Below are 26,397 nucleotides of genomic sequence, written 5' to 3' on the forward strand. Positions count from 1 at the left end.
AATTAGTCCATGATTTGACAATGTGGTGCTACAGTAAATATATGCTAATGGCGGATTAATTAGTCTTAATAAATTCGTCTTGTAAATTAGTCTCCATCTATGTAATTAGTTTTATAATTAACTTATATTTAGTTCTCCTAAATAACATCCAAACGTCTGATGTAACATAGACTAAAATTTAGTCCATAGAACCAAACACACAACCCCCCCCCCTAAACCTAACAGCCCAAGACAACCCGGAGTAGTCGCTGCCAGGATAACACACCCTACGTCACGTCCCTGTCCCTTGTCAAGCAGTTGTACTTGTACGCGCGCCGGGCCGAATTCGGAAAGCGACGTCTGTAGGCCGGCTGCTTCTTGGCCCCTACTCTCACATTTCCATACTCTACTATCCCCGCGCGCTCGAATGCACACCGCCCAAACAAACCCTCCCACTGCCCTCTCCCCCACTCTCCCCTTCTCACCGCGCCGCACTCCCAAGTCCCAACAGGCGCAAATGGCGGCGGTCGCAACACTTCCCGGCGCCGCCGCAGTCGCTGGCACTTCTGTGCCCCAACGCCAACGCCGCGGCGGCGCCCCTTCTTTCGTAGCCGCCTACGTCCCCGAGGGCACCCGCCTCGTCTGCGGGAGGCAGCTCCGTCCGGCTCCGGTCCTCGCCTGTTCCTCCAGCTCCCCGTCTCGTCCAGCGAGGCGGCGGTTCCTCTCCGCTGCTGCGGCCGCAGCCTCCTCGGGTTCCGCTGGGTTAGTGCATCCCTTTCTTCCCAGCCGTCTCAGCGCGCCGTACCTTGCATTTGTCCAAGCAACAACAGTCTGGGGCTTTGGGGGGTCTGCTATAGTGTATTCGTGGAAGCTTCTAGAAGCAGAGGTTTAGATCTTGACCACTTAGCCTTCTTCAGCTGAACGGAGCTGTGATATCTGGATAGAGCAATATTACACCACTATGATGTGGTAGTCCACTTTGAATCCAACTTCTAGGCTTGTATTAAAGCCTAAGTTTAACCTTACGTACCTCACACCCAATATAGGGGGTGACCTTCATATATATAGCCAATATGGCTGGGTATACAAGTAATACAATCAAGTATACATAGCAGGTGCTAATCATAGCTAATCACACATAGACTTGGCTAATACCCGCCCACAGTCTAAGCGGGAGGATCCCGGACGCATAGACTGGACCTGAACTCAGTAAATAGCTGTACAGGAAGGCCCTTGGTCATGATGTCTACGAACTGGTGAGAGGACGGCACATGAAGGACTCAAACTTGTCCTAAGGCGATCTTCTCACGGACGAAGTGAATATCAATCTCAATGTGCTTCGTGCGACGATGATGAACGGGATTGGTTGTCATGTAGACAACGCTGACATTTCGCAGTAGACAACTGTCACCGAAGCAATGGGAACATGGAGCTCCTGCAGGAGCTGGCGCAGCCAGCAACACTCGGCCACCACATGAGCAACAACACGGTACTTTGCTTTTACACTGGAGCGGGAGACCGTGGTCTGACACTTGGAGGACCAAGAAATCAGATTGTCGCTGAGGTAGACACAATAGCCGGAGGTGGAGTGCCGAGAGTCTGGGCAGCCAACCCAGTCGACATCGGAGTAGGCGACCAGTGACTGAACAGGGCCGACACCAATGTGGAGGCCGGAGGAGAGAGTGCCCTTCAGGTAGCGTAGAATCTGCTTGATCATCGAGAGATGCGGCTTGCGGTGCATGAAGAGGCACACCTGTTGGACGGCGTATGCCAAGTCAGGACAGGTCAGCGTGAGGTACTGGAGTGCGCCAGTAAGGCTCCGGTACGCGGACGGATCAACAACAGGGGCACCGGCGGTGGCAGAAAGCTTGGCATGAGTGTCAACAGGTGTCATCGTAGAGTGACACAGCCATGCCGGCGCATTGAAGGAGCTTAGCGGCGTACTATCGCTGTGATAAGAACAAACCGTCGGCGGAGCAAGTGACGGAGATGCCGAGAAAGTGATGGAGTGCGCCCAGGTCAGTCATGGCAAACTCAGAGTGGAGGCGCCCAATGATCTGCTGTAGAAATGCGGTCGAGGACGCAGTAAGTACGATGTCGTCGACGTACAGAAGTAGGTAGGCGATACTGGTCCCGTCTTTGTAGACAAAGGGGGGGTGTCGGAAGCCGAGGCGACGAAGCCGAGCTGGCGAATGTATGTCGCAAAACGCTGGTACCAGGCTCGGGGAGCCTGCTTCAGGCCGTAGAGGGAGCGTTGCAACAGACACACATGATCAGGAAAAACAGGATCGATGAAGCCTGGGGGCTTCTGGCAGTAGACGGTCTCCTCCAGATGTCCATGGGGAAAAGCGTTCTTGACGTCTAGCTGATGAATAGGCTAGGCGCGTGAGGCAGCAATGCTGAGGATAGCCCGGATGGTTGCTGGTTTGACCACCGGGTTGAATGTCTCGTCGTAGTCGATGCCGTGGCGCTGGGAGAAGCCACGAACCACCCAGCGAGCCTTGTGGCGGGCGAGGGTACCATCGGAGTGATACTTGTGCTTGAAGATCCACTTGCCGGTGACCACGTTGGCGCCGGGTGGCCAGGGCACGAGGCGCCATGTTCCGTTGTCGATGAGCGCCTTGTACTCCTCAGCCATGGCCGCACGCCAGTTTGGATCAGCCAAACCGCTACGGTAGTTGGCGGGAAGTGGAGACGAAGTGGTTGACACAGAGAGCCCCACATACCGCATAACCGGTATGGCCCCAGACTGGGTCTACGTGATTCGTCGTTCCTGCTGTACGGGAGGTGCCGAAGGAGCTGCGGGCGCCGTTGGCTGCTGTACAGGAGCAGTAGCCGGCTGTACAGGAGTAGTAGCTTGCTATATAGGGGCAGGAGGCTGCTGAGCAGATGCAGGAGCCGATCCTGGTGCTATAGAGGATCCGTCATGCGCCTGGGGACACCGGCTATAGACAAGCCAGATGTCCCGCGGGACAACCGCTGGAGGGGCAGCCGCTGGAGGAGCAGCTGGAGCTGGGGCAGCCGTTGGAGGAGCAGCAGGTGGTGGAGCAGCAGGAAGTACAGGGCCGTGGAACAAGATCGCGGGGTCGTCGGTCAGCTCCTCAATGAAACTGGGATGTGACGGCCCAGCAACAGAGGGCAAAGGTGCAGGATGCACCGGCACTGTAGTACCTGTAAGCAAAAAATCCAGGTTGCTTGGCGAGGACCTGGAGGGGTAAAGCCCGAAGGGAAAACAAGTCTCATCGAAGACCACATGGCGAGAGATGACGCGCTTAGTGGCCATGTCGAGGCAGTGGTACCCCTTGTGGGAAGAGGGATAGCCGAGAAAAACACATGCTGTGGAGCGAGGAGAGAGTTTGTGGCGAGCCGTGGCGGTCAAGTTCGGATAATAGAGACACCCAAAGACACGTAAGTGGGAGTACTCGGGAGGTTTGTTGTGGATGAGAGTATATGGAATGCCGTGGCGAACAGCGGAGCATGGACGCCTGTTCAGAAGGTATGTGGCTGTGGCGAGCACCTCAGCCTAGTACTGAGCAGGCATGTGTGCATGGAGGAGCATTGTGCGACTGATGTTTTTCAATGTGCGAAGAAGACGTTCAGCCTTGCCATTTTGTGGAGAGGTATATGGACACGAGAGGCGTAAATGAATACCACGGGAAGCAAACAGAGTATGGAGGGTATTGTTTACGAACTCAGTGCCGTTGTCGGCTTGGACAACTTTGATGGCAAGGCTGAATTGAGTGTGGACATAATTGCAAAAGTTTGCAATATGTGTGGAGACTTCAGATTTGCGAGTGAGGGGAAAGGTCCAACAGAAATGAGTAAAATCATCAAGTAAAACGAGATAATATTGATACCCGGATACACTGGCAACCGGAGATGTCCATACATCACAGTGAACAAGTTCAAAAGGCATGGAAGTATATGAACTGGAATCTGAAAAAGGGAGGCGCACATGTTTGCCAAGCTGACAAGAATGACATAGCAGTTGCTCTACTTTATTACAGCTGATGGACGCATTACGACGAAGAATGTCAATGGTGGCGGAGCTGGGATGACCAAGACGGTGATGCCAGAGGTCGGTGGAGATGGCAATGTTGGCGTGTGGAGCGGAAGATGCAGCAGGGAAGGTGTAAAGATCACCAGCACTATTGCAGTGAAGCATCACGCGTCGGGTCGGGATATCCTTGACAGAAAAACCAAAAGCGTCAAATTCTATAGAGCAGTTGTTGTCCCTAGTAAATTGACGGACAGATAGCAGATTGCAGACTAGAGATGGGACAACTAAGACATTATTTAGATGAAAATTGGACGCTGGTGTATGAAGAACAGACTTGCCACGACATGAAATAGGAAGATGTGCACCATTGCCAACTGTAATGGAAGAGTGAGGAGGATGATGATGAGAGAGGAGTATACCATCCGAGGAGCACGGCACCTGCCCGGGCTAGTGCAGCCAGAGCCAGCGGTGGTGAGGAGGGCGGTGCTGGCGACCGTTTTTTCGTCATTGGCGAGACGGAGCTCCTTTAGGGCCAGCATGTCATGGGCCCTGGCGAATGTGGGAAGAACAGCGGAGTTGGCGATGTCGTCGGCGGTGTTGGAGAAGCGAGGATTGAGGCCGCGCAGAAGGGCGAGGACGAGCTACGAGTCCTGGACAGGATGGCCGACGCCGCGAAGAGCGGCGGCCTTGATCTCAGCCGCTGGCAGTACGCCGATATGGTGTTGTCACCTTGCACCATGGAGTGAAATTTGTTGAGGAGGAAGATGGCGCGTGGCTCCCGGTTGGCGCGGAAGATCCCTTCAATGGCCACCCACATATCACGGGCGGTGGGATCGGCACCGTCCATGGCGAGGTCGAGGACGGAGTCGTCGACAGAGCCGGAGATCCAGCCCCAGACGCAGCACTCCGCGGCATCCCACTGAGGATCATCAGGACGAGGGGGAGCAGAGCCATTGATGTGCGAGCGAAGGCCGAACTTGCCGCACAGCGACTTGAAGAAGAACGCCCACTTAGAGTAGTTGGATTGCAGGTCCAGCGTGAATGGGATGTGGGACTTGACATTGACTGTGGCGTAGTTGTGAGCCACGATCGGGGCAGCAGCGCCGGTGCTCATGGCAGCCATGGTTGGAGTGCCTGTCACGGGCAGGGTGCCGGCACTGGTGGCCGAGGAGGAGGAAGAGGCCATCGGAGATGAGAGAGGGAGTAGAACAGCCGGTGAGGGTGGATGGGCGCGAGGGAGACGCGCGCGTTGGGCTGCTGCGTGATCAGGAAGGGTCGCGCGTGGGGAAGGTGCGATCAGGGAGAGTCGCACGGGAGGAAAGGATAGGAAAATAGGATCTGATAGGCTGATACCATGTAGAGACACACCTCACACCCAATATGGGGGGGGTGACCTTCATATATATAGCCAATATGGCTGGGTATACAAGGAATACAATCAAGTATACATAGCAGGTGCTAATCATAGCTAATCACACATAGACTTGGCTAATATAGATATTTTATTTAGCAACCCCACTGAGTGCAGTTCGCTTGATTATGGCTGCAGTGATGCGTAGTGCGTACCCTTTGTTTGAGTGGTGGAGTACAATTGGGGCTGTGCCATTGCACCTCCAATGTTTCGTGTAAATACAAAGAAGCCCTTTGAGTATTGGATGCAGCTCTCAAAATTGGAGCTACCATGTAGTAATTTACCACTTTAACTTATGAAATCTAAGAGTGATCCTACGACATTTTATATAACCGGCAATTTATAGTCTAAGCACCCTAGACGATTTATTGCAATTTACATCTCAATTCTCTAATACATGAGTTCCTTAACTTTTGAGCTGAGATTAAGTTTCCATTGTGAAATTCAAAATGATCCATAGTATGTTGTGAGTTTTAACCTTTGGTGACGGCACTGCAGTTAAGAAAATCATTTTGTTGGTCATTAGTAACATGAATGAATTTTCTATTACAGAGAAGCAGAGCCCCAGGGATTTGCAGAGAGATACCCAACCCTTGTCACAGGTTTCTTCTTCTTCTTGTGGTATGTTCACTTACCTGTATTGCCAATCTGGCTTCATGAAACTACGCAAAAAAAAAAAAAAATCCTTTGGATAGTAGTTTCAATTGTCACTGTGTGATCAAACCTTGCAGGTATTTTCTGAATGTAATATTTAACATCCTCAACAAGAAGATCTTCGACTACTTCCCCTATCCATAGTATGTTTCCTGGATAAGTGTGCATTCTGTCTTTCATGCTGGTACCATTTGCAATAACATATAAAACTTGTACCTGTTGTAGTTTTGTATCAGTGAGCCATCTTTTTATTGGAGTACTATACTGCCTCATTGGCTGGAGCTTCGGTATCCCAAAGCGCGCGGTATAGTCGGCACCTCCGTGCTCTTTTTCATTTTTGATAGATAACCGCCTCTCTAACTCACAGTTAAGGGTTTTCAGTGACATTTATGAGCAGGGTGTGCATGCAAACTAAATTGTTTGTTCTCTAAAGGAAAATATTTAGTGTTGGATCATATTGCATAGTGAGGTGCATATATAGTGCTTCTGATTTGACAATGTTTCTATTGGATGGATTATACACTGAGAAGAATTAGCAAATGATGCTAAATTATACAGAATTATTCTCCAGTGTTTTCGAAATGTTCTTGTATCTATTAAGCACCAGTAGTTTTTATTTTTATTTTTCAGTGAGATCTTTTTTTGGAAGGAACTGATAAACTAATACAAATTGTACTTCTGTAGCCAATCAACTCAACAATTCTGAAGCAGCTTGTTCCAGTTGCGGTTTGCCATGCCATTGGCCATGTAACAAGCACTGTGTCATTTGCTGCTGTAGCTGTGTCATTTGCCCACACTATTAAAGGTGCTTCTATGATAAGCTGATTTTATTTCTATTATTATCCCTCTACCTCCTGTTTTCTTGTGCTAATATGTTTCCAGTTTTACAAATTACAACACAGCTCTGGAGCCATTCTTCAATGCGGCTGCTTCTCAGTTTATCCTTGGACAACCAGTTCCATTGACACTCTGGCTATCTCTTGTTCCGGTCGTGGTTGGTATGTCTTATTCCAGATTTTTCTTTCGTTGTGGTGCTAGCTGTATAAACTTGTACTTGTGATATGCTGCAACATCAATGCTACGGTATTCAAGACAAGGTTCAACTTGGTACTTTTTGTAGCTCTTTGGTTCAGGGGGGTGATGATGTACATGTTGTAGAACGGAAGATAATCCTTGTGGGTGATGTGCGAGTGCTGCATAGTTCTTATTTAGGGGTGGAGGATAGGTTCAGGTCACCTGCTAAAATGTCATTTATTTTGGTGGAGTAGGTTCGTATCAGCCTCCTTGCAAAACAAGCAAGGGTAAGGCTGCCTAGAAATTCCCTTTCCCAGACCCCACCTTTTCGTGGGAGAAGTTAGAACCAGGTACTCCCTTTAGTTATATAGGGTTTGTTTGGTTGCTTGCATTAGCATGTATCCAGGCTTGTGCAGTGCAGTTTAACTGTGTTTGGTTGCCCACAGAGGCACAAAGGCTCTTATAAGTTTGCACGGTGCTCAAAGCAAGTCCAATGCAGCGTTAGATAGTATGCCAAATTTGGTCGTATTGCCGTATTAGGCAATGTAGATTGCACAAGCTGATGGGGCACACAAATCTTCCTCCCCCACCTCTATTGGAACTGGAGGTGACTGCATGGAGGTGACTACATGTAACACAGTATAAGCAAACACTGTTATGACCGGCGTCCAGTATCAAAGGCGCCAGCCCATTAGTGGCTAAAGCCACCATCGGCCAGGAGGATTAGGCGCAGGAGCTAGGGGCTAAAAACCCATATTTATCTTTAATTGTTTATTTCCATAATTAGAGAGCAATTAGCCATATATAGGAGTTGTAATTCCCGTGGACAGGAAGGAGGAAGAGTAATCTAATTACTCGGCTTCCTTTGGGAGCCGGGAGTTGCCCTAGCCGCCGCCTCTGTTCTTCTCCTTCCCCTCGCGATCACGGCGCCCCGCCGCCGTGTCGCGCGTCCAGCCTCACAGCACACGTACAACCTCCGATCGACCAAGGGAAAGGTACAGGTCCGTATCAACCTGGTATTAGACTTGGCCATGTCGATCCAACCCTCCACCACCGCCGTTCCGCCCTCATCCACGACGGCGCCGCCCGCCTCCGGCGTCCTGCCCCAGGCGGCCGCGTCAACGTCGGCCCTGGTGCCGACCTCCTCGCAGCCGCTGGCGTAGGGCGCGCCAAGGGTGCCGCGCGCCGTCTTCACGCCCGAACAGACGACAGACGCGATCGTCGACCTCAGCCACGGCTTGGCCGAGCTGCGACTGACGATGAACACCATGCTCCAGCTCTTCAACACCTCGCCGCCGCAGTATGGCGCGCCGCAGCTGCAGTATGGCGCGCCGCCGCATCAACCGCTCCTGCCTCAGCCGCCCCCGTCGGTCGCGTTCCAGCACTCGGCGCCGGTCTCCTACCCCTACGGGATGCCCTCCGACGCAGGGCCCTCGACGGCACCGTCGCCTACTTCGTCGTCCGTCCCGATCCACCAGCTCCGCTTCCCGTCGTCGCCGTCCCAGATTCCGCCATGGGCGCTGAACTACTCCGGGCCGGTCTACACGTCGGTGCCCCCTCGGTCACACGTGCCCGATCATGGCGCACCGACGGTGTCGGGCACCCTCTACGGCGGCACGGACGGCCTCCTCGTCCCTGGCAGCAGCGTGGCGCCCTCGGCTCCATCCTACCACGAGCCCGGCTACGGGGGGGGGGGGGGGTGCCCCTGCATCAGCGCAGGGCAACGGGCCGCCCAAGTTCCACAAGATCAAGTTCACGACGTACGATGGCTCCGCCGATCCGCTGAACTGGCTCACGCACTGTGAGCAATTCTTCCGGGGCCAACTCACGCCGGCATCGCAGCGCACCTGGATGGTGTCCTATCACCTCACGGGCGACGCCCAGACGTGGTACTATGCCCTCGAGCAGGACGAGGGCCAGCCGCCATGGGATCGGTTCAAGGACTTGTGTCGCCTTCGCTTCGGACCGCCCATTCGCGGCACTCGCCTGGCGGAGCTGGGCCGGCTGCCCTTCCACTCCACGGTGGAGGAGTTCGCAGGCCGTTTTCAGGCGGTCCTGGCTCACGCCCGGGACATCTCCACCCGCCAGAAGGCGGAAACTCTTCGTGGGCGGATTGCCTGACCACATCCGCGTGGACGTGGAGATGCACGACCCCGGTGACCTCCAGACGGCCATGTACCTGGCGCGCACTTTCGAGCGCAAGGCCACGGCCCTCGCAGCACCAGCACAGCGTGGCGCTCGCCCTCCCCAGCGGCCGACTTCTTCGGCTTGCTCAACCGTTGGGGGAGGGACTCCAGCCGGTGCGCCCGCTCCTACTGCGCCGACCCCGACCGGCCCCGCTACACCCGCCCGCACCTTCCGTCGCTTGACACCGGCGGAGATGCTCGAGCGCCGTCGCCAGGGGCTTTGCTACAACTGCGATGAGCAGTACGTGCGCGGCCACATCTGCCTGCGTGTCTTCTACCTGGAGTCCTCCGACTACATCGACGACGACGTCTTCACCGCGGCGGAGGACGCCGCGGACGCCGCTGCCGAGGACCCCACGGCACCACCAGAAGGAGCTACTGCTAATGCTCTGGTTGTCTCCGTGTACGCTCTTGCAGGGATCCGCACCTACCACACCATGCTGCTGCCCATCACCATCAACGGGGAACGTCTCCTCGCCCTGCTGGACACCAGCTCCACCCACACCTTCCTCCAGGGCATGGTCATGCGCCGCCTGGGGCTGGTTCCGCGTGGCGGCAACAACCTCCGTGTCACTGTCGCGAACGGGGAGCGTTTGCCGTGCGAGGGGATCCCCCGTGATCTGCCCGTCCTCATCGGTGGCGAGTCCTTCCCCGTCACGTGTGTGGGGCTCGCCCTCGGCTGCTTCGACTTCATCCTTGGCGTCGACTTCCTGGGAGCTTTGGGGCCTCTCCTGTGGGACTTCGAGGGCCTCACCGTCTCCTTCCAGCGAGGCGATCAGCGCGTCACATGGCAGTGCATGGGCGCCCCGGGTGCTTCGACACACCAACAGCGCCTGGCCGCGACCACGACCGACCAGCAGCGGCCGTTGCTGGACCAGCTCCTACAGCAACACGGGGCCATCTTCGACGAGCCGCGTGGCCTCCCGCCCGTGCGCGCCTACGGCCACCGCATCCACCTCCTACCGGGACCGCGCCAGTGGCGGTGCGGCCCTACCGGTACCCGCAGCTCCAGAAGGACGAGCTGGAGCGGCAATGCGCCGCCATGTTGGAGTAGAGCATCATTCGGCCGAGCACGTCACCATTCTCCGCCCCTGTGCTGCTCGTCAAGAAGTCGGACGGGTCGTGGCGTTTCTGCATCGACTACCGCGCGCTCAACGACAAGACGTCCAAGGACAAGTTCCCGATCCCGGTGGTCGACGAGCTCCTCGACGAGCTCCGCGGGGCACGCTTCTTCACCAAGCTCGACCTCCGCTCGGGCTATCATCAAGTGCGCATGCACCCGGCGGACATCGAGAAGACCGCTTTCCACACCCACCACGGCCACTTCGAGTTCTTGGTGATGCCGTTTGGGCTGTCCAACGCCCCGGCAACTTTCCAAGCCCTGATGAACGACGTCCTCCGGCCCTTTCTTCATAGGTTCGTGCTGGTCTTCTTCGATGACATCTTGATCTACAGCTCTTCGTGGTCCGAGCACCTCCAGCATGTCGGCCTCGTCTTCTCCGCCTTGAGGGCTCACGGCCTCTACCTCAAGAGGTCCAAATGCTCCTTTGGGACGCTCTCCGTCGACTACCTCGGGCACGTCATCTCCGCCGACGGCGTCGCTATGGACAGCGACAAGGTGGCTGCGATCGCCTCGTGGCCGACGCCGCGTTCACCCCGGGGCGTCCGCGGCTTCCTTGGGCTTGCGGGCTACTACCGCAAGTTCATCCGCGACTTCGGCTCCATCGCAGCTCCACTCACTCGTCTCCTGCGCAAGGAGGCGTCCGCCTGGACGCCGGAGGCGGCGGAGGCCTTCGACGCCCTCAAGAGGGCCTTGTCATCAGCCCCTATTTTGCAGATGCCGGATTTCACTCGCGAGTTCGTCATCGACTGCGACGCCTCAGGCGCAGGCTTCGGCGCCGTCCTCCACCAGGGGTCGGGCCCCCTGGCGTTCTTCAGCAGACCCTTCGTCGCGCGCCACGTCAAGCTCGCAGCCTACGAGCGCGAGCTCATCGGGCTGGTGCAGGCGGTCCGACACTGGCGGCCGTACTTGTGGGGACTCCGCTTCCTCTTCCGCACCGACCACTACAGCTTGAAGTTCCTGCTCGACCAGCGGCTTTCCACTGTTCCGCAACATCAGTGGGTTAGCAAGCTGCTCGGGTTCGACTTTGCGGTGGAATACCGCCCCGGCCGACTCAACTCGGTGGCGGATGCGCTGTCCCGCCGCGACGAGGACGCAGTGGCAGCGTTCACCGTGTCCGGGCCGTCCTTCGCCCTCTACGACGACATCCAGGCAGCCACCCGGGAGGACCCAGTGGCACGCCGCCTCCTGCAGCAGCAGGCCGCGGGGACGCTGGAGGCGCCCTGGACCGCCGCGGACGGCTTCCTCCTTCATGGCAAACGTGTCTACGTTCCCGACCTGCAGGACTTGCGCCATCAGGTGGTGACCCTGGCGCATACCACGGGGCATGAGGGCGTCCAGAAGACCCTCGTGCGGCTGCGCAGCGACTTCTACATCCCCGGCGACCGCAAGCTTGTACAAGACTACGTCCGCACGTGTGGTGTGTCAGCGCAACAAAACGCCCACGACGCAACCGGCCGGTCTCCTGCAGCCCTTGGATGTGCCTTCTCAAGTGTGGGCCGACATCTCCATGGATTTCATCGACGCCCTCCCCAAGGTCCATGGTAAGTCTGTGATCCTAACGGTGGTGGATCGCTTCTCCAAGTACGCGCACTTCATCGCCCTCAGCCACCCCTACACGGCCGCGTCGGTGGCTCGCGCCTTCTTCGAGGGGATCGTGCGGCTTCATGGCTTTCCCACTTCCATCGTTAGCGATCGCGATCCGGTCTTCACCAGCCACTTGTGGAGGGATTTGTTTCGCCTTGCAGGTGTGAAGCAGCGGCTCAGCACGGCCTTTCACCCTCAGACGGACGGCCAGTCCGAGATCGTCAACAAAGTGATCGCCATGTACTTGCGCTGTGCGATCGGTGACAGGCCGCGCTCATGGGTCGACTGGCTACCATGGGCGGAGTACTGCTACAACACGTCGTACCACACGGCGCTTCGGGCGAGATTGTCTACGGCCGCCCACCGCCTCCCCTTTTGCCCCACCAGGAGGGGGCGGCTGAGACGGAGGACGCGGACGCCATGCTCCGGGACCGCGACGCGTTCCTGGTCGAGGTCCGGGAGCGCCTCCTTCAGGCGCAACAACACGCCAAGGAGCGCTACGACGAGCACCACCGGGCTGTGGACTTCGCTGTGGGCGATTGGGTGCTGCTCCGACTTCTTCACCGCCCCACCCACACGCTCGCGACGCCGGCCAAGGGCAAGCTTCGTCCTCGCTATGCTGGCCCGTTCCGCGTACTGGAACGCATTGGGACGGTGGCCTATCGTCTACAGCTGCCCGAGACTGCACGCCTCCATGGTGTCTTCCACGTCGGGCTGCTCAAGCAGTGGCGTGGTGATCCTCCTGCGACGCCGGCGGTGGTGCCACCCGTCTCCGAGGGGCGCCTGCTACCGGCCCCGGAGCAGGTCGTGCGCGCTCAGCTGCGCCGCGGCCATTGGAAGCTGTTGGTCAAGTGGCACGGCCTTCCGACTGATGCTGCGACATGGGAAGCTCTCGGAGACTTCAAAGCCCTCTACCCCGATGTACAGCTCGAGGACGAGCTGTTTGTCGACGCGGGGAGAGATGTTATGACTGGCGTCCAGTATCAAAGGCGCCAGCCCATTAGTGGCTAAAGCCACCATCGGCCAGGAGGATTAGGCGCAGGAGCTAGGGGCTAAAAACCCATATTTATCTTTAATTGTTTATTTCCATAATTAGAGAGCAATTAGCCATATATAGGAGTTGTAATTCCCGTGGACAGGAAGGAGGAAGAGTAATCTAATTACTCGGCTTCCTTTGGGAGCCGGGAGTTGCCCTAGCTGCCGCCTCTGTTCTTCTTCCCCTCGCGATCACGGCGCCCCGCCGCCATGCCGCGCGTCCAGCCTCACAACACACGTACAACCTCCGATTGACCAAGGGAAAGGTACAGGTCCGTATCAAGCACACACAGCTTGCCTGTGCAGGACAACCAAATACCAAGATATTGCATACGTTTATTCCATCTTGGGTTGTGTTGCATAAGGTCTAATGCAAGCAACCAATCATACCGGTTAAGAATCTGCTATTGTTGCCAGCATTATAGGCAATGTTCTTTGTAGAAAGTAGAAACAGTTGAGGCCACATCATAGCGGTAGGATCATACCTTTTTTTATTGAACACGTAGGAGAGCTGCATATCTTTATATTAAGAAGAAAGGATAAAGAACCCTTACGAGAGACCTAAAACACACTTTTACACAAACACACACCCAGGTTCTAACATATTGTTCATGCTCCTTCTACAATCATAAAAAGACGACCTTGACTGTAAAACCTGAAACCTAAACATCCTCATCTGATGGGGAGGACAGAAAGCAATGCCCTTAGCCCCAGCTAAACTCCATAGCCTCATCTCCTCTGATGCCAACCTTGTAGTTTCTACCACATCCGCTAATGCTTTATCAAATACTCACCGGTTACAATGTTTGCAATGGGTGCATGCACCTAGAATAATTATGAGTTAAGGCCTTGCTGAGCTAAGCCATCAACTAAACAACTCGATCTGAAGTATCACCCAGTTGGGGTGCAAGGCTTTGCAAGCCAATTTTCAGCAGCAGACCATACCAGAATTGCCTAGCAAAGACACATGAACTTATAAGGTGGTTGGTAGTTTCCTCCACTTGATCACAAAGGATGCATTAAGGAGGATGCTTCAGACGGCAGACATCGACGCGCAAGACGATCAGTGGTCCAAACATTTAGGGGGTGTTTGGTTGAGAAATGGTCTAGTCCATCATCTACTCATTCCTCACTTTTTTGTTTGCTTTGTGGAATGGAATGAGTTGATGCATCATCACCTCATTCCTCACAAGCTAATAATTAGTACTAGTATGAGGAATGGAGTCATTCCGCCAAATTTGAGGAATGGACTCATGATGCACCACCTCGTCTAGAATGGACTGAGTTCTCAAACCAAACACCCTATTACTGTGTGCAGCCAGCCCAAGAAAATCAGCAATTATTTGGGGCCCATGTTTTCCAAACCATCTCCGAAGGTCTGAATATGATAGCTTCATTGAAGAGACCTTCATAAGCAGACTTTGCCGAACACCAGATAGCCAATCTCCAAATGTGCTTGTCTTCCACTTGAGAGGCTGTCATACAACATGAGACAGAAGGTCCCAGAGGTCCAGGAATTCAGACAAGGCGCCGACACCCAGTGCTCCTTGTAAATCTGAAATCCACTTGTGGTCAATGAACTCTTCCAAAACTGTGCGTTTATTCTCTGCTTATGGACAAGAGCAAATACACCAAGTGCTAGGTCCTTAATTCTCTGCTCATGCAACCACCTGTCCTTCCAGAAGAGAGTGCAAGCGCCATCCCCTACTTAAATACACACAGCCATGGAGAAGAAAGTCTGGACGCACTTATGGACTTGGACAGGATAGAAAGACCAAGGCCGTTCATGATCAACCTTCTACAACCAAAGCCATCTCATCCTTAGTGGCTTTGTGCTTATCCCATCTTTTGAAGATCATGCCAAGGCCACCAAATTCAGGGGGACGGCAAGCCTTGGCCCATGCCACAGGACAGTGGCCACCTCTTGCTTGTTTTCTCCCTCTCCATAAGATTTTTCTTCAGATTTTCTCAATCGCCTTTATGGCCCATGGTGGAAGATTAACATGCATGGCTAAATAGGCCACCATAGAAGTAAGAACAATTGTACCAGTGTTTTCGTGCCTGCCTGAGTCAACAAATCATCTTTCCATCCTACAAAATGGTCAGCTATCCTATCTGTGATAGGCTGCGCTTCTGCTCATGTAAGCTCTCTAGGATCATGCTTAGAAACTCGTGACTCCAGAAGTTATAGGATGTGGATTAAAACACACTGTTTCTGACTGATTTTTTAAATAAGATTTCTCAACTCCTGTGTTTTTGTACTTATTGTTTGCAAATCTATTTTCAAATGATCAGGTGTCTCGGTAGCATCCCTCACTGAACTCTCGTTCAATTGGACTGGCTTCATTAATGCCATGATCTCAAATATTTCTTTCACCTACCGAAGCATCTATTCAAAGAAGGCTATGGTTTATCTCTTTGGCCTAGCATTTTACGTCAATTTGCTCCTCTACATACGTAGCAGCTCCTATTTTCTGACTTACTTTCTTATTGTTTTCCTTTGTCACAGACTGACATGGATAGTACCAACTTGTATGCATACATATCAATAATTGCTCTCTTTGTCTGCATTCCCCCTGCACTTATTGTAAGTCTAGTCTTAATTTATCTACATTATGTTTTGAACAATATATTTCTGCAGTTTGTCTCTTTACTTGTATTTTTGCTACAGGACTTGTTCTTTCTTAGAATGCCTAATTTTCAGTTATTTAAACTTCCATTAAGTCACAAGCATTAGACCTTCAATTAATTTTTATCAATGCTGTACTAGGACATTTGATCAAGAAATAACAACACACAAGGAAAGAAAACACAACATGAGTAAGAACAGTTGAGAAAATGATGAGAAGACAATTAAACAAGAATAGATTTATCGCACCTGCTTAATTTGAACAATTGGCATCCTCACCACCCAGATTATTTTCAGTACCATGGTAGTTCCTTAGAGATGAACATCCACTCCATTAGTATGGTTTGCTATACTTGCTACTAGCAGCACAACTTAATTTTGTTCTGTGTCTGCACATGCCAGCATGTGATTGTTTAGTTAGCAAGCGTGTAGGCGTTCATTGTTTTGTTTGAGATTTTTGGATACATAGAATTGTAAAGTCCATTAACTACTTTTAAACTCTTGTGCTAGAGTACTGACCATTCATTTCATGATTGTTTCTTATATTCTCAACTTTCAGATTGAAGGATCTCAATTAATGCAGCATGGATTTAAAGATGCAATTGCCAAAGTTGGATTAACAAAGTTGATTTCTAACTTTTTTATGGTGGGCTTATTCTATCACCTTTATAACCAGGTATATAACTTCGTGGCATGTGAACTGTCCGTATTCTTGCTAGTATGTAGGGCTGATTGCATATTTCCATCGGTTTGATTATGGTGAATATGCCACTATACGAAGCCATGGTCAGCTTGAAGTAATGATTTGTCACGGATGGACCGAGTAATGGCAAACATAAGGCATAAGAGTTGATTTTAGTGGCACACAATTGTTTTGATGATTTTGTAATTGCGAATTTGAATCAAAGGTTTGGACTAGTGGCAAATTTGCAATTATCCCTAACATTTATTGAGACATAAAGTTAAAAGTACAAAAAGATCAATATCAAATGCATTTGGTCATAAAAGATCAAGGACAGTGAATAACATTGGTCAACTGGAGTTGGACATTGTGGCTCAAATAGAGTAGTATTAGTGTTGGGTTAATTCGATATCCGAATTCCAAATGAGTAATGCTTGCATATAATGTCTCTTGAAAAGAAGAATGTAATAACAATATATTAATCGTTCTGGGGAAGAAGCAAGGATGGAACACGAAAGACTGCACATATGCATAGTCCGTCTTGCTGGGGTGGTTTCAAAGAATTTGTGGAAGCACAACATGATATGTGCAAATATGCTGCATACTGGTGTTTTTTGTGATGATATTCTTATCATTTTTTCATTCAGCTATCTATCATATGTTGACTGGAAAAATGTACATCCAGGTTGCCACAAACACATTGGAGCGGGTAGCCCCTCTATCACACGCCATCGGCAATGTGTTGAAACGTGTATTTGTCATTGGCTTTTCCATCATCGTCTTTGGTACTTGAATGAACTCTGACGTTTCTTAGTGATCTAGTTACCTATAACCATATAGTTGTTCTTGCTACTGTGCAAATAGTGTTTTCAAATAACACAGTGAGCTTAATGTTGAGCAGGCAACAAGATCACCACACAGACTGGAATTGGCACTTCCATTGCTATTTTTGGTGTTGCCCTCTACTCATTTATAAAGGCCAAGATTGAGGAGGAGAAAAAGGTATGTACTTTGTCCTCATTACTAGGATGTTCTATTGAGTTCCAGATTGGAATCTTTTCTAAAAAAAATAGACCTGTCTCTTCTCTTAGGGGTTATTTGATCTATAATTTTGTTACAAACATATTTTGATAATCCAAAACAACCTAAAATTCTTTTTGGCTAAGTATCGATAAGATAAAATCTGGATAAGAAAAGTCTCTTTATGCTGAAACCAGTATTGTGGGTTTTATGAGAAATCAAAACCTGTTGAGTTTTCCTGGAAAACCACTTCCTCATGTCTTCATTTGCATCAGCTGAAACAATCTATCCAAACAAGGTATACTATGGACTTATCATAACAGAATAATTTCCTAAAATTGGTCTTCCTAAAAATCTCAATGGAACTTGTTTTCTATTAATTTTTTTTTAATTCCACTAATCCAAACAAAAACCTAGCTAGGTATGCAGTAATAGTTATTGGTTATGATCTAGTTACTCTCGCTCACACTAGCTCCATTGTACACGTGTTCATATTGTACCCAGTGGACTTATGAACTTTGAATGTGCTGGTCCATTGCTTTGCTCTCTATGTAGTCAGTAATTTCAGTTGGCAGCAGCCTCCAGTGGTTTCTATCCACTAAACTCCAGCTTCAACTCATATTCTCATGACATCCCATCTCTAACAGCAGGCCTCCAACCTGTCGTCAAACTTGTCATCTTCCATTTGATAAAAGGGCGTACCTAGTGCAGAGAGCTCCCGCTCTGTGCGGGGTCTGGGGAACATCCCATCTTCCATTTGATACAACCATTAAATTTCTTACCTTTGGTTAGAAGCAGAATTAGTTTTGCTTGCTTTGACCATGACTGAGCTGGGCTAGTAGGCAAGATGATTCAATCTTGCTTGTTTCTCAACTTCTGCAACACGAGAGAAGCTCAGTATTTATGTGCAAGCGGCAAGCGTTGTCACTGGGCCCACACCATTGAAATTTTCAACCTGCACCAGCCAGCACAATTCAATCATCGTTTTTGTTGCTCACCAGCTAGTCAACCAAACATACATCAATAGTTATGGATTCCACAAGTTCATGCTCAACTCCAGCAGGCCCCTACTTGAGCTCCCATAGCTAAATATGGGGTGCCCATTCAAAAAACTTGTGCTCTAGCAGGGCCCCTACTTGAGCCCCAAAATTTGGGTGGGCACCCAAATCCCCCTTTCAGCACCCATTCCTAGGGGCTCTGCCCCAAGCCCCGAAACGTCAGTTTCCTTCCGTTTTTTCCCCACGTGCACACGGGGTGCCGTCCGCTCGGATTCTTCTTCACCGGCGACATCGGATTCTCTCCCTCACCGGCGACCCTTCCCATTCCGGTGAGATCCCTCGGCTTCCCTCCCTCACCGGCGACCCTCCCTTTGCTCCCGACCTCCTCAACACAGTTCATACACTCGACGACATAGGCGGCAATGGCGGGGTGCGTCTGGCCGAACACGTTGACCCCGCCCTTGCTCCCGCCCTCCTCGGCGGCCCCGCCTCCGCCGGGGTGGGGTGGCGGCGGCCCTGCCTCCTCCGCCGATGGTGACCGACGCACGTGCCGCCTAACGCGGAGCTCCTCTTCCTCGGCGTCGACGCTGCGGTCCAGGCTGAGGCACGCGATGCGGTGGCGGCCCCCTCCCTCCACGTCGTAGTCGAGGAGAGGTGAGCAATCAGCTCACTCACTCTCACAACTCACGGCTAGAGGTAGCAGAACACTGAGAACATAGCACACACACAGCAGTAGCACAAGTCGAATGTGCAGTAACTGAACTGCTCTCTCCATTGCATTGTCTAGTACTCCCTCTGTCCCTGAATAAATCAATTCATAGAATCCGTGTCAGTCAAACTTTTTAAGTTTGACTAACTTTATAGAAAAGAATAACAACATTTATGATATAAAATGAGCACATTATGAAAATATATTCTATGGCAAATGTAATGATACTAATTTGATACCATAAATCTTAACGTTTTTTTCTAGAAATTTGGTCAAAGTTTAAAAAGTTTGACTTTGATACCATAAATCTTAACGTTTTTTTCTAGAAATTTAGTCAAAGTTTAAAAAGTTTGACTTAGACAACTCTAGGAATCTATTTATTCAGGAACAGAGGGAGTATATATACGAGTCTAGTACCAACTATATGGTACACTAGTACATGGCTTAGCTCAGCCTTCAACTACTGTTACATGGCTGATGTATGCCACTACATAGTTGGCCTATTGCCATACTCCTACAGTACAAATGTACAATAGATGGACAGCAAGAGCTGACCACAATACCAACTCTCTGCTACAGCAAAAGATCAAAAGGGAGCAGCAGATTATCTTACACACCAAACCTTTTCCTTATATCACTATTGGCATATCACCCTTCTTTGGATTGTCACTAAGATACCTTCTACATTGTTCTTACGCACACTACTGTGTCGTATCATACAACTTTATGTCCAATTTAATGCGGAAAAATCTGAGTGGTGCAAACAATTCAATCTAGTACAATTATGCAAAGCCTACAGTTTGCCCAAATTTTAGTATTCATTAGGTCCTAATCTAGTGTTGATAGAACAGACAGTATCAAACTGCTTAGCTTGGTATCTGTTTAAATTGTTATTATGCACCCCTGATGTTGCATATGATATTGTAAGTTATTCATGGTTTTATGTTACCGTTGTAACTAAATGCAGCAAATAAAGAGTGCATAAGGTGTTGGCTGATGTGAATGCGGTTGGTTTGTTGCTTTGATGGACCTGTATTCTCTCGGTGAATGAACAGACTTGCAAGATGGATAAAATCTTGGTATCTCCTAGTACATTTGATTGTTATTCTCAGTTTTGTATTGAGGTGTGTGGTGGCTGGTGTTGGCAAACTTGTTTATTTGAAGCAAATTTGAGCAATGCTCAGAGACATGTAATTTTCATTTCTGTTTTCCTTTGCTCAGTTATTCTGACTTGACATGGTGCTCTTGTAATCTTAAGCAGTAGTATCTCTAGAATGTTTTCCCCAAGGAGATTTTAGTACCAAATTCGAATAATGCTCAGAGACGTGGAATTTTGATTTCCATGTGCCCTTACTCAGTTATTCTGATATACAATGGTGTTCATGTAACCTTAAGCAGTAGTGTCTCCTGATCCTTTTTCCAAGGAAATTTTCAGTATTGTTGATAGTACATTATGAATCACGATGAAAAGCAAAATGCAGTGAGAACAATGTTGCTAGCACACGAATTAATCAGGTTGCAAACATGTAGCATGCAGTTTAGATGTTTACTTATGACATGGTCATATATGTGTAGTTAGCCTAAGGTGGAGTTTACATTACTGAGTACATATTATTTTTTAGTGGAAATACACTAGTGAACTCCGCCTATAGTGGGGCGCTTTTGGTGTCCCAGCATAGTAGGTCCCAAGCCCTGATAAAGGAGGAGGGTTGTGTTAGGCGTGGCGAGCCAATGTAAAAACTTAGCCACTTTAATGGAGATGAAACCCGAAAGAAAATCGTTGGGGCGTAACCCTCTTAGCGACGCGCCATATCGGAACCTGGGTATGCTGTTAAATGGGCAAGGGCCGGGTCGTCACCCCCGTGATGCGCCGTGTCGTGATTTGGGCATGGTGTCAAGTGAGCAAGGATCGGGTCGTCGCTTCCTTAGTGGTGCGCTACATCGGCGCTCGGATGTAGTGAAAAATGAGCAAAGGTCTTCGCATCTGAGTCGACGGGTGCGAAGGGTAAGGAAGCTAGTCGAACCAACTAGGATCTGTTTAGGTAGTTGGAATGTAGGGTCACTTACAGGTAAGTTAAGAGAATTAGTTGATACCGCGACTAGGAGGTGTGTAAATATATTATGCGTTCAAGAGACTAAATGGAAGGGTCAGAAGGCGAAGGAGGTCGACAATATAGGTTTTAAGCTTTGGTACACAGGGACAGTCGCGAATAGAAATGGAGTAGGAGTTTTGATTGATAAGAGCCTCAAGAATGGTGTAGTGGGAGTGAGAAGGCAAGGAGATAGGATTATCTTAGTCAAGCTTTGTCGTTGGTGATATGGTCTTGAACGTAATTAGTGCGTATGCCCCCCAAGTAGGCCTCGATGAGAGTGCTAAGAGACAGTTCTGGGAAGACTTAGATGGCCTGGTTAGAGCTATATCTAGTAGTGAGAAGCTTTTTATAGGAGGAGATCTTAATGGGTATGTAGGTACTATAAGCGCAGGTTTCGAGGCAGTTCATGGAGGTTTTGGGTATGGTAGTAGGAATCAGGAGGGGGAGGAAGTTCTGGACTTCGCGGTAGCTTTTGACCTGATGATAGCCAACACTTTCTTTAGAAAGAGAGAATCTCATCTAGTGACCTTCAGTAGCGAACAACACAGTAGCCAGATTGACTTTGTCCTCGTAAGAAGAAAGGACAAACGAGCATGCTTGGATTGCAAGGTGATACCAGGGGAGTGTGTTGTTTCTCAACATAAGCTTTTAGTGATAGATTTTCGTTTTTAGGTGCGTGCCCGTAGGGATAAACAAGTTAAGATTGAAAAAACAAAGTGGTGGAAACTGAAAGGAGAGGCGTCAGAGGTATTCAGGGAAAGGGTTATCAAAGAGGGCTCTTGGAAGGAAGAAGACGACATAAACAACATGTGGGAGAAGATGGCAACCAACATTCGGAAGGTGGCCTCAGAGGTGTGTGGAGTAACCAAAGGAAGTGGAGGCGAGGCTAAAGATACTTGGTGGTGGAACGAGAAAGTCCAAAGGGCTATTAAGGAGAAGAAAGAATGCTATAGACGCTTGTACCATGACAGGAGTGTGGACAACATAGAGAAGTACAAGGTGGCAAAGAAGACTACAAAGCGAGCTGTAAGTGTGGCAAAGGGTAGAGCGTATGAGGATCTTTACCAACATTTGAGTACGAATGAAGGAGAGAAGGACATTTATAGGATGGCTAGGGTTCGTGAGAGAAAGACACGGGACTTCAACTAAGTTAAGTGCATTAAGGATGAAAGGGAGCATCTCTTGGTGAAGGAGGATGAGATCCGACATCGATGGCAAGAGTATTTTGACAAATTGTTCAATGGTGAGAATATGGACACAACCTTTCAGTTAGATGACTCTTTTGATGACACCAATAGGCGCTTTGTGCGGAGAATCCAAGAATCTGAGGTCAGAGAGGCGTTGAAAAGGATGAAAGGAGGTAAGGCGATGGGACCGGATGGTATCCCAATCGAGATGTGGAGATGCCTCGGGGACATAGCTATAGTATGGCTAACGAAGCTGTTCAACCATATTTTTCGATCGAACAAGATGCTTGATGAGTGGAGGAGAAGTATATTGGTACCGATCTATAAGAATAAAGGGGATATTCAAAGTTGTACTAATTACCGGGGAATTAAGTTGATGAGTCATACTATGAAGCTATGGGAGAGAGTTATCGAGCATCGCTTGAGAGCAATAACGCGGGTCTCTATGAACCAATTTGGTTTCATGCCCGGAAGGTCAACCATGGAAGCTATTTTCTTAATAAGACAAGTTATGGAGCGGTATAGGGAGAAGAAGAAGGACCTACACATGGTTTTTATTGACTTGGAGAAGGCTTATGATAAAATACCAAGGAATGTTATGTGGTGGGCTTTGGACAAACATAAAGTCCCAACGAAGTACGCCGGGCTCATTAAGGACATGTACAACAATGTTGTGACTAGAGTTCGAACAAGTGATAGAGACACAGATGACTTCCCGATTAGGATAGGACTACATCAAGGGTCAGCTTTGAGCCCTTATTTGTTTGCTTTAGTGATGGATGAGGTCACAAGGGACATACAAGAGGACATCCCTTGGTGTATGCTTTTCGCGGACGATGTAGTGCTAGTTGATAAAAGCCGGACAGGAGTGAATCAGAAACTGGAGTTATGGCGGGAGACTTTGGAGTCCAAATGTTTTAGACTTAGTAGAACTAAAACTTAGTATATGAGATGTGACTTCGGCACTACTACTCGGGAGGAGGAAGATGTTAGTTTGTAAGGTCAAGTAGTGCCTAGGAAGGATACCTTTCGATATTTAGGATCAATGCTACAGAGGGATGGGGATATTGATGAAGATGTTAGCCATAGAATCAAAGCAGGGTGGATGAAGTGGCGGCAAGCGTCTGGTGTCCTATGTGACAAAAGGGTACCACAGAAGCTAAAAGGCAAGTTTTATAGGACGGCGATTAGACCTGCTATGTTGTATGGTGCAGAATGTTGGCCTACGAAAAGACGACATGTTCAACAGGTAAGTGTCGCGGAAATACGTATGTTGCGTTGGATTTACGGTCATACAAGAAGGGATCGAGTTCGGAACGATGATATACGTGATAGATTAGGGGTAGCGCCAATTGAAGAAAAGCTTGTTCAACACCGGTTGAGATGGTTTGGACATGTGCAACGGAGACCTCTAGAGGCACCGGTGCATAGTGGAATCCTAAGCCAGGATAGTAACGTGAAGAGAGGCAGAGGAAGACCGAAGTTAATTTGGGTAGAGGCAATAAAAGGAGACTTGAAAGGATGGAATATACCCAAAGACTTAGCCTTAGATAGGAGTGCTTGGAAGATAGCTATTCACGTGCCTGAACCTTGATTGCTTCTTATGGGTTTCTACTCTAGCCTACCCCAACTTATTTGGGACTTAAAGGCTTTGTTGTTGTTGTTGTTTGGAAATACACTAGTGAGAATTAGAATCAAGTCCTGTTTACCTTTTAAACTGACTCTTGCCTGAAATGGATTCTTAGCCTGACCATTCTAAAGTCTAGACACCAGAAAAGGATCCTTATTTCAGTCCGACGAAGTTTTGGAAGATCTCAAACAGTGGCGTGCTCGTAGCCTAACTGTTCTAGAGCCTAGACACCAAGAAAGGATCCTCATTTTCGTATAACAAAGCTGTTTTGGATGAAGACCTAAAACTGTTTTGGTGACCTCTAGAGTTTGGTTTTGTGGTGGCCTTGTCCTATCACAATGTTGGTCATCTAGCTATGCATGTGTGCTAGGATCAAATAGTGGTTTGGAAATGTGTTTGAACACCTTTGTGATACGATTTTAAAAATGCTAACATGAGCTAAAGGTGATGGTTGTCTCATAGGATAACACTTGGAGTAGCAAGTTTTCAAAAGGTTTAAAAAGAGTTTGAAAATAAGTTGGCAGAGGCGCTCGGTGTGCATTTAGTGCACCACCGGATTTATTCAGTGGCCTGTGTGGCCCAAGGGTTGTGGGCAAAAGGGCCCTAAGGCTTTTGGCTTTAGGGCTATCAGCCTGGGCGTTTTTTTATCGAAAACCGAACACCGAAACCGAACTGAATAGTCGGTAGTTTGGTTTTTTGGTTCGGTTTCGGTTTCCAGTTCTGTGAAGTTCGGTGTTCGGCTTTGGCTTCGGTTTCTATGTCATACCGAACCGAAGTACCGAGAAACCGAACCGAACCCTGTTTTTTTTCCTGTTGTTTATCAAAACTGATGGAGTATTGTGGTTTATTATCAAGAATGAACTGCAAATTTGTAATATTTGATTTGAGCATTGAATTGTTAAGTTTGTAACAGTCTTGAGTCTTCAAATAATATACTGTGCAGTGCAAGTTTGTATTGTGTTGTGCTATCAGTGTCAGTTCTAAATCCTGTCTGATGTTTTCCTGCATCGGTTTATTCGGTTTTAACTGAAAAACCGAACTAAAAAACCGAACCAAAATTGGTTGGTTTTTGGAATTTTAGCAAACCGATCGGGGGTCATTTTCTGGAAACTGAAATTTTAGAAAACCAAAGAAACCGAACCGAACCGTCGGTTAAAACCGAACGCCCAGGCTGATAGGGCTAGCTGCTTCGCCTGTGCAGGCTGGGCCTAGCGGCCCGATCGGCCCAAGGGGTGGTCACACCGTGGCTGGTGGCAGCGCACAAGAGGCGCAAACAATAATAACCATATCAGATATTTTATGGCTCATTGTCATTATTATCATCATCATCATCATCATCCTTTAACCATATCTTTAAATTTAGTGAATCTATGTTGTTGCTGCTCAGTCAAGTTCTCACTATCCGGGAGAGACAGCGATTCGAATTGATTCCTCTCCAGCTGGAGGGGTATTCCTAACACAAACCCTGCTTCCCCCGTCAAGGTCGTAAATAAGTCACCTTTGGCACAATTCAGGAGTCGCGAGTCTGAACAGATCGGCATTCTCAGAGAATCACTCTTCCAAGGTTGTTCGGGACTCTAACCCGCCTTGGACTTATGCCAAGGGCTCTCCGCACATTCCTACTACCTCCAGAATGCACGCCACTGCTCGCGTTCCTAGCCTGAGTCGAGCTACTAGGCTTCGCGGTCGGAATGACTTATCCGGCCAACTAAGTGTTAGGCTACATTCAACATGACATGAGGACGTACAGCGTATCGGTCCTTAAACGACACAGATGGGGATAGATTCACACCCAACACCTCCATGCCTTGTTGCTGCACTACCGTCATCCCGTCCGGTCTCCATTCATTATTAACACATGGTTCTTTTGCATGATAGCAATTATAGCCAACCATGACCAGAGCTCATCCTACATCTCGCAGGTGACAGGAAATCACCCGACTTCTACCGGTCTAAGCATAGCTAAGTATCATTCGATCCTACACTTAATTAGGATTCATAGGATTTTATCTGGACAAGGTAAGGATATAATGCAACAATTGGTTCCAACCAATCCCTATACTTAATGCATCATCAACAATAAAAGATACTCAAGATATTTGTAAAAACATGGGAGACTTAGAATGCTTTGGGGCTTGCCTAGGATCCCACACAGAGTCAGTGTTAGTTAGACGACACTCGCTAAGTGAGCATCTCCCATCCTAGCACTTGTCCAGTCCTTCCACCTTCGGGATAGGTCCATCATACACCGTCTCGGGTTTGGCTCCAACATCACGTCCTTCATGTGGTTCATCTAGCGCACCTAGATGAGATGCAAGATGCAAGTGCATGAATATGAAGAATGGTAATACAAGAGGCATCACATAAACATTCAAGACAAACACAAGATTATGCAAGACATAAACACCAATAGCTATTTAACTCATCACACAACTAACTATAGAGAGCAAGCACATCAAGCAT

At 49.3% G+C, this 26,397-nt stretch overlaps 1 protein-coding gene across 1 annotated transcript; it reads left to right on the top strand.

The window, feature by feature from the left end:
- Nucleotides 1–428: 428 nt before the first annotated feature.
- LOC136512732 (triose phosphate/phosphate translocator, chloroplastic-like) lies at nucleotides 429–20,389 on the top strand. The gene is made up of 12 exons (XM_066506733.1): nucleotides 429–741; nucleotides 5,943–6,011; nucleotides 6,122–6,187; nucleotides 6,270–6,348; nucleotides 6,729–6,849; nucleotides 6,947–7,042; nucleotides 15,282–15,394; nucleotides 15,496–15,573; nucleotides 16,175–16,291; nucleotides 16,983–17,082; nucleotides 17,199–17,299; nucleotides 19,992–20,389. Exons 1-12 carry the CDS (start codon nucleotides 497–499, stop codon nucleotides 20,007–20,009), a joined length of 1,203 nt encoding a protein of 400 aa, XP_066362830.1. The 5' UTR covers nucleotides 429–496; the 3' UTR covers nucleotides 20,010–20,389.
- Nucleotides 20,390–26,397: the final 6,008 nt, after the last annotated feature.

The sequence above is a fragment of the Miscanthus floridulus genome, chromosome 16 (assembly GCF_019320115.1).
Source record: "Miscanthus floridulus cultivar M001 chromosome 16, ASM1932011v1, whole genome shotgun sequence".
NCBI classification, from domain to species: domain Eukaryota; kingdom Viridiplantae; phylum Streptophyta; class Magnoliopsida; order Poales; family Poaceae; genus Miscanthus; species Miscanthus floridulus.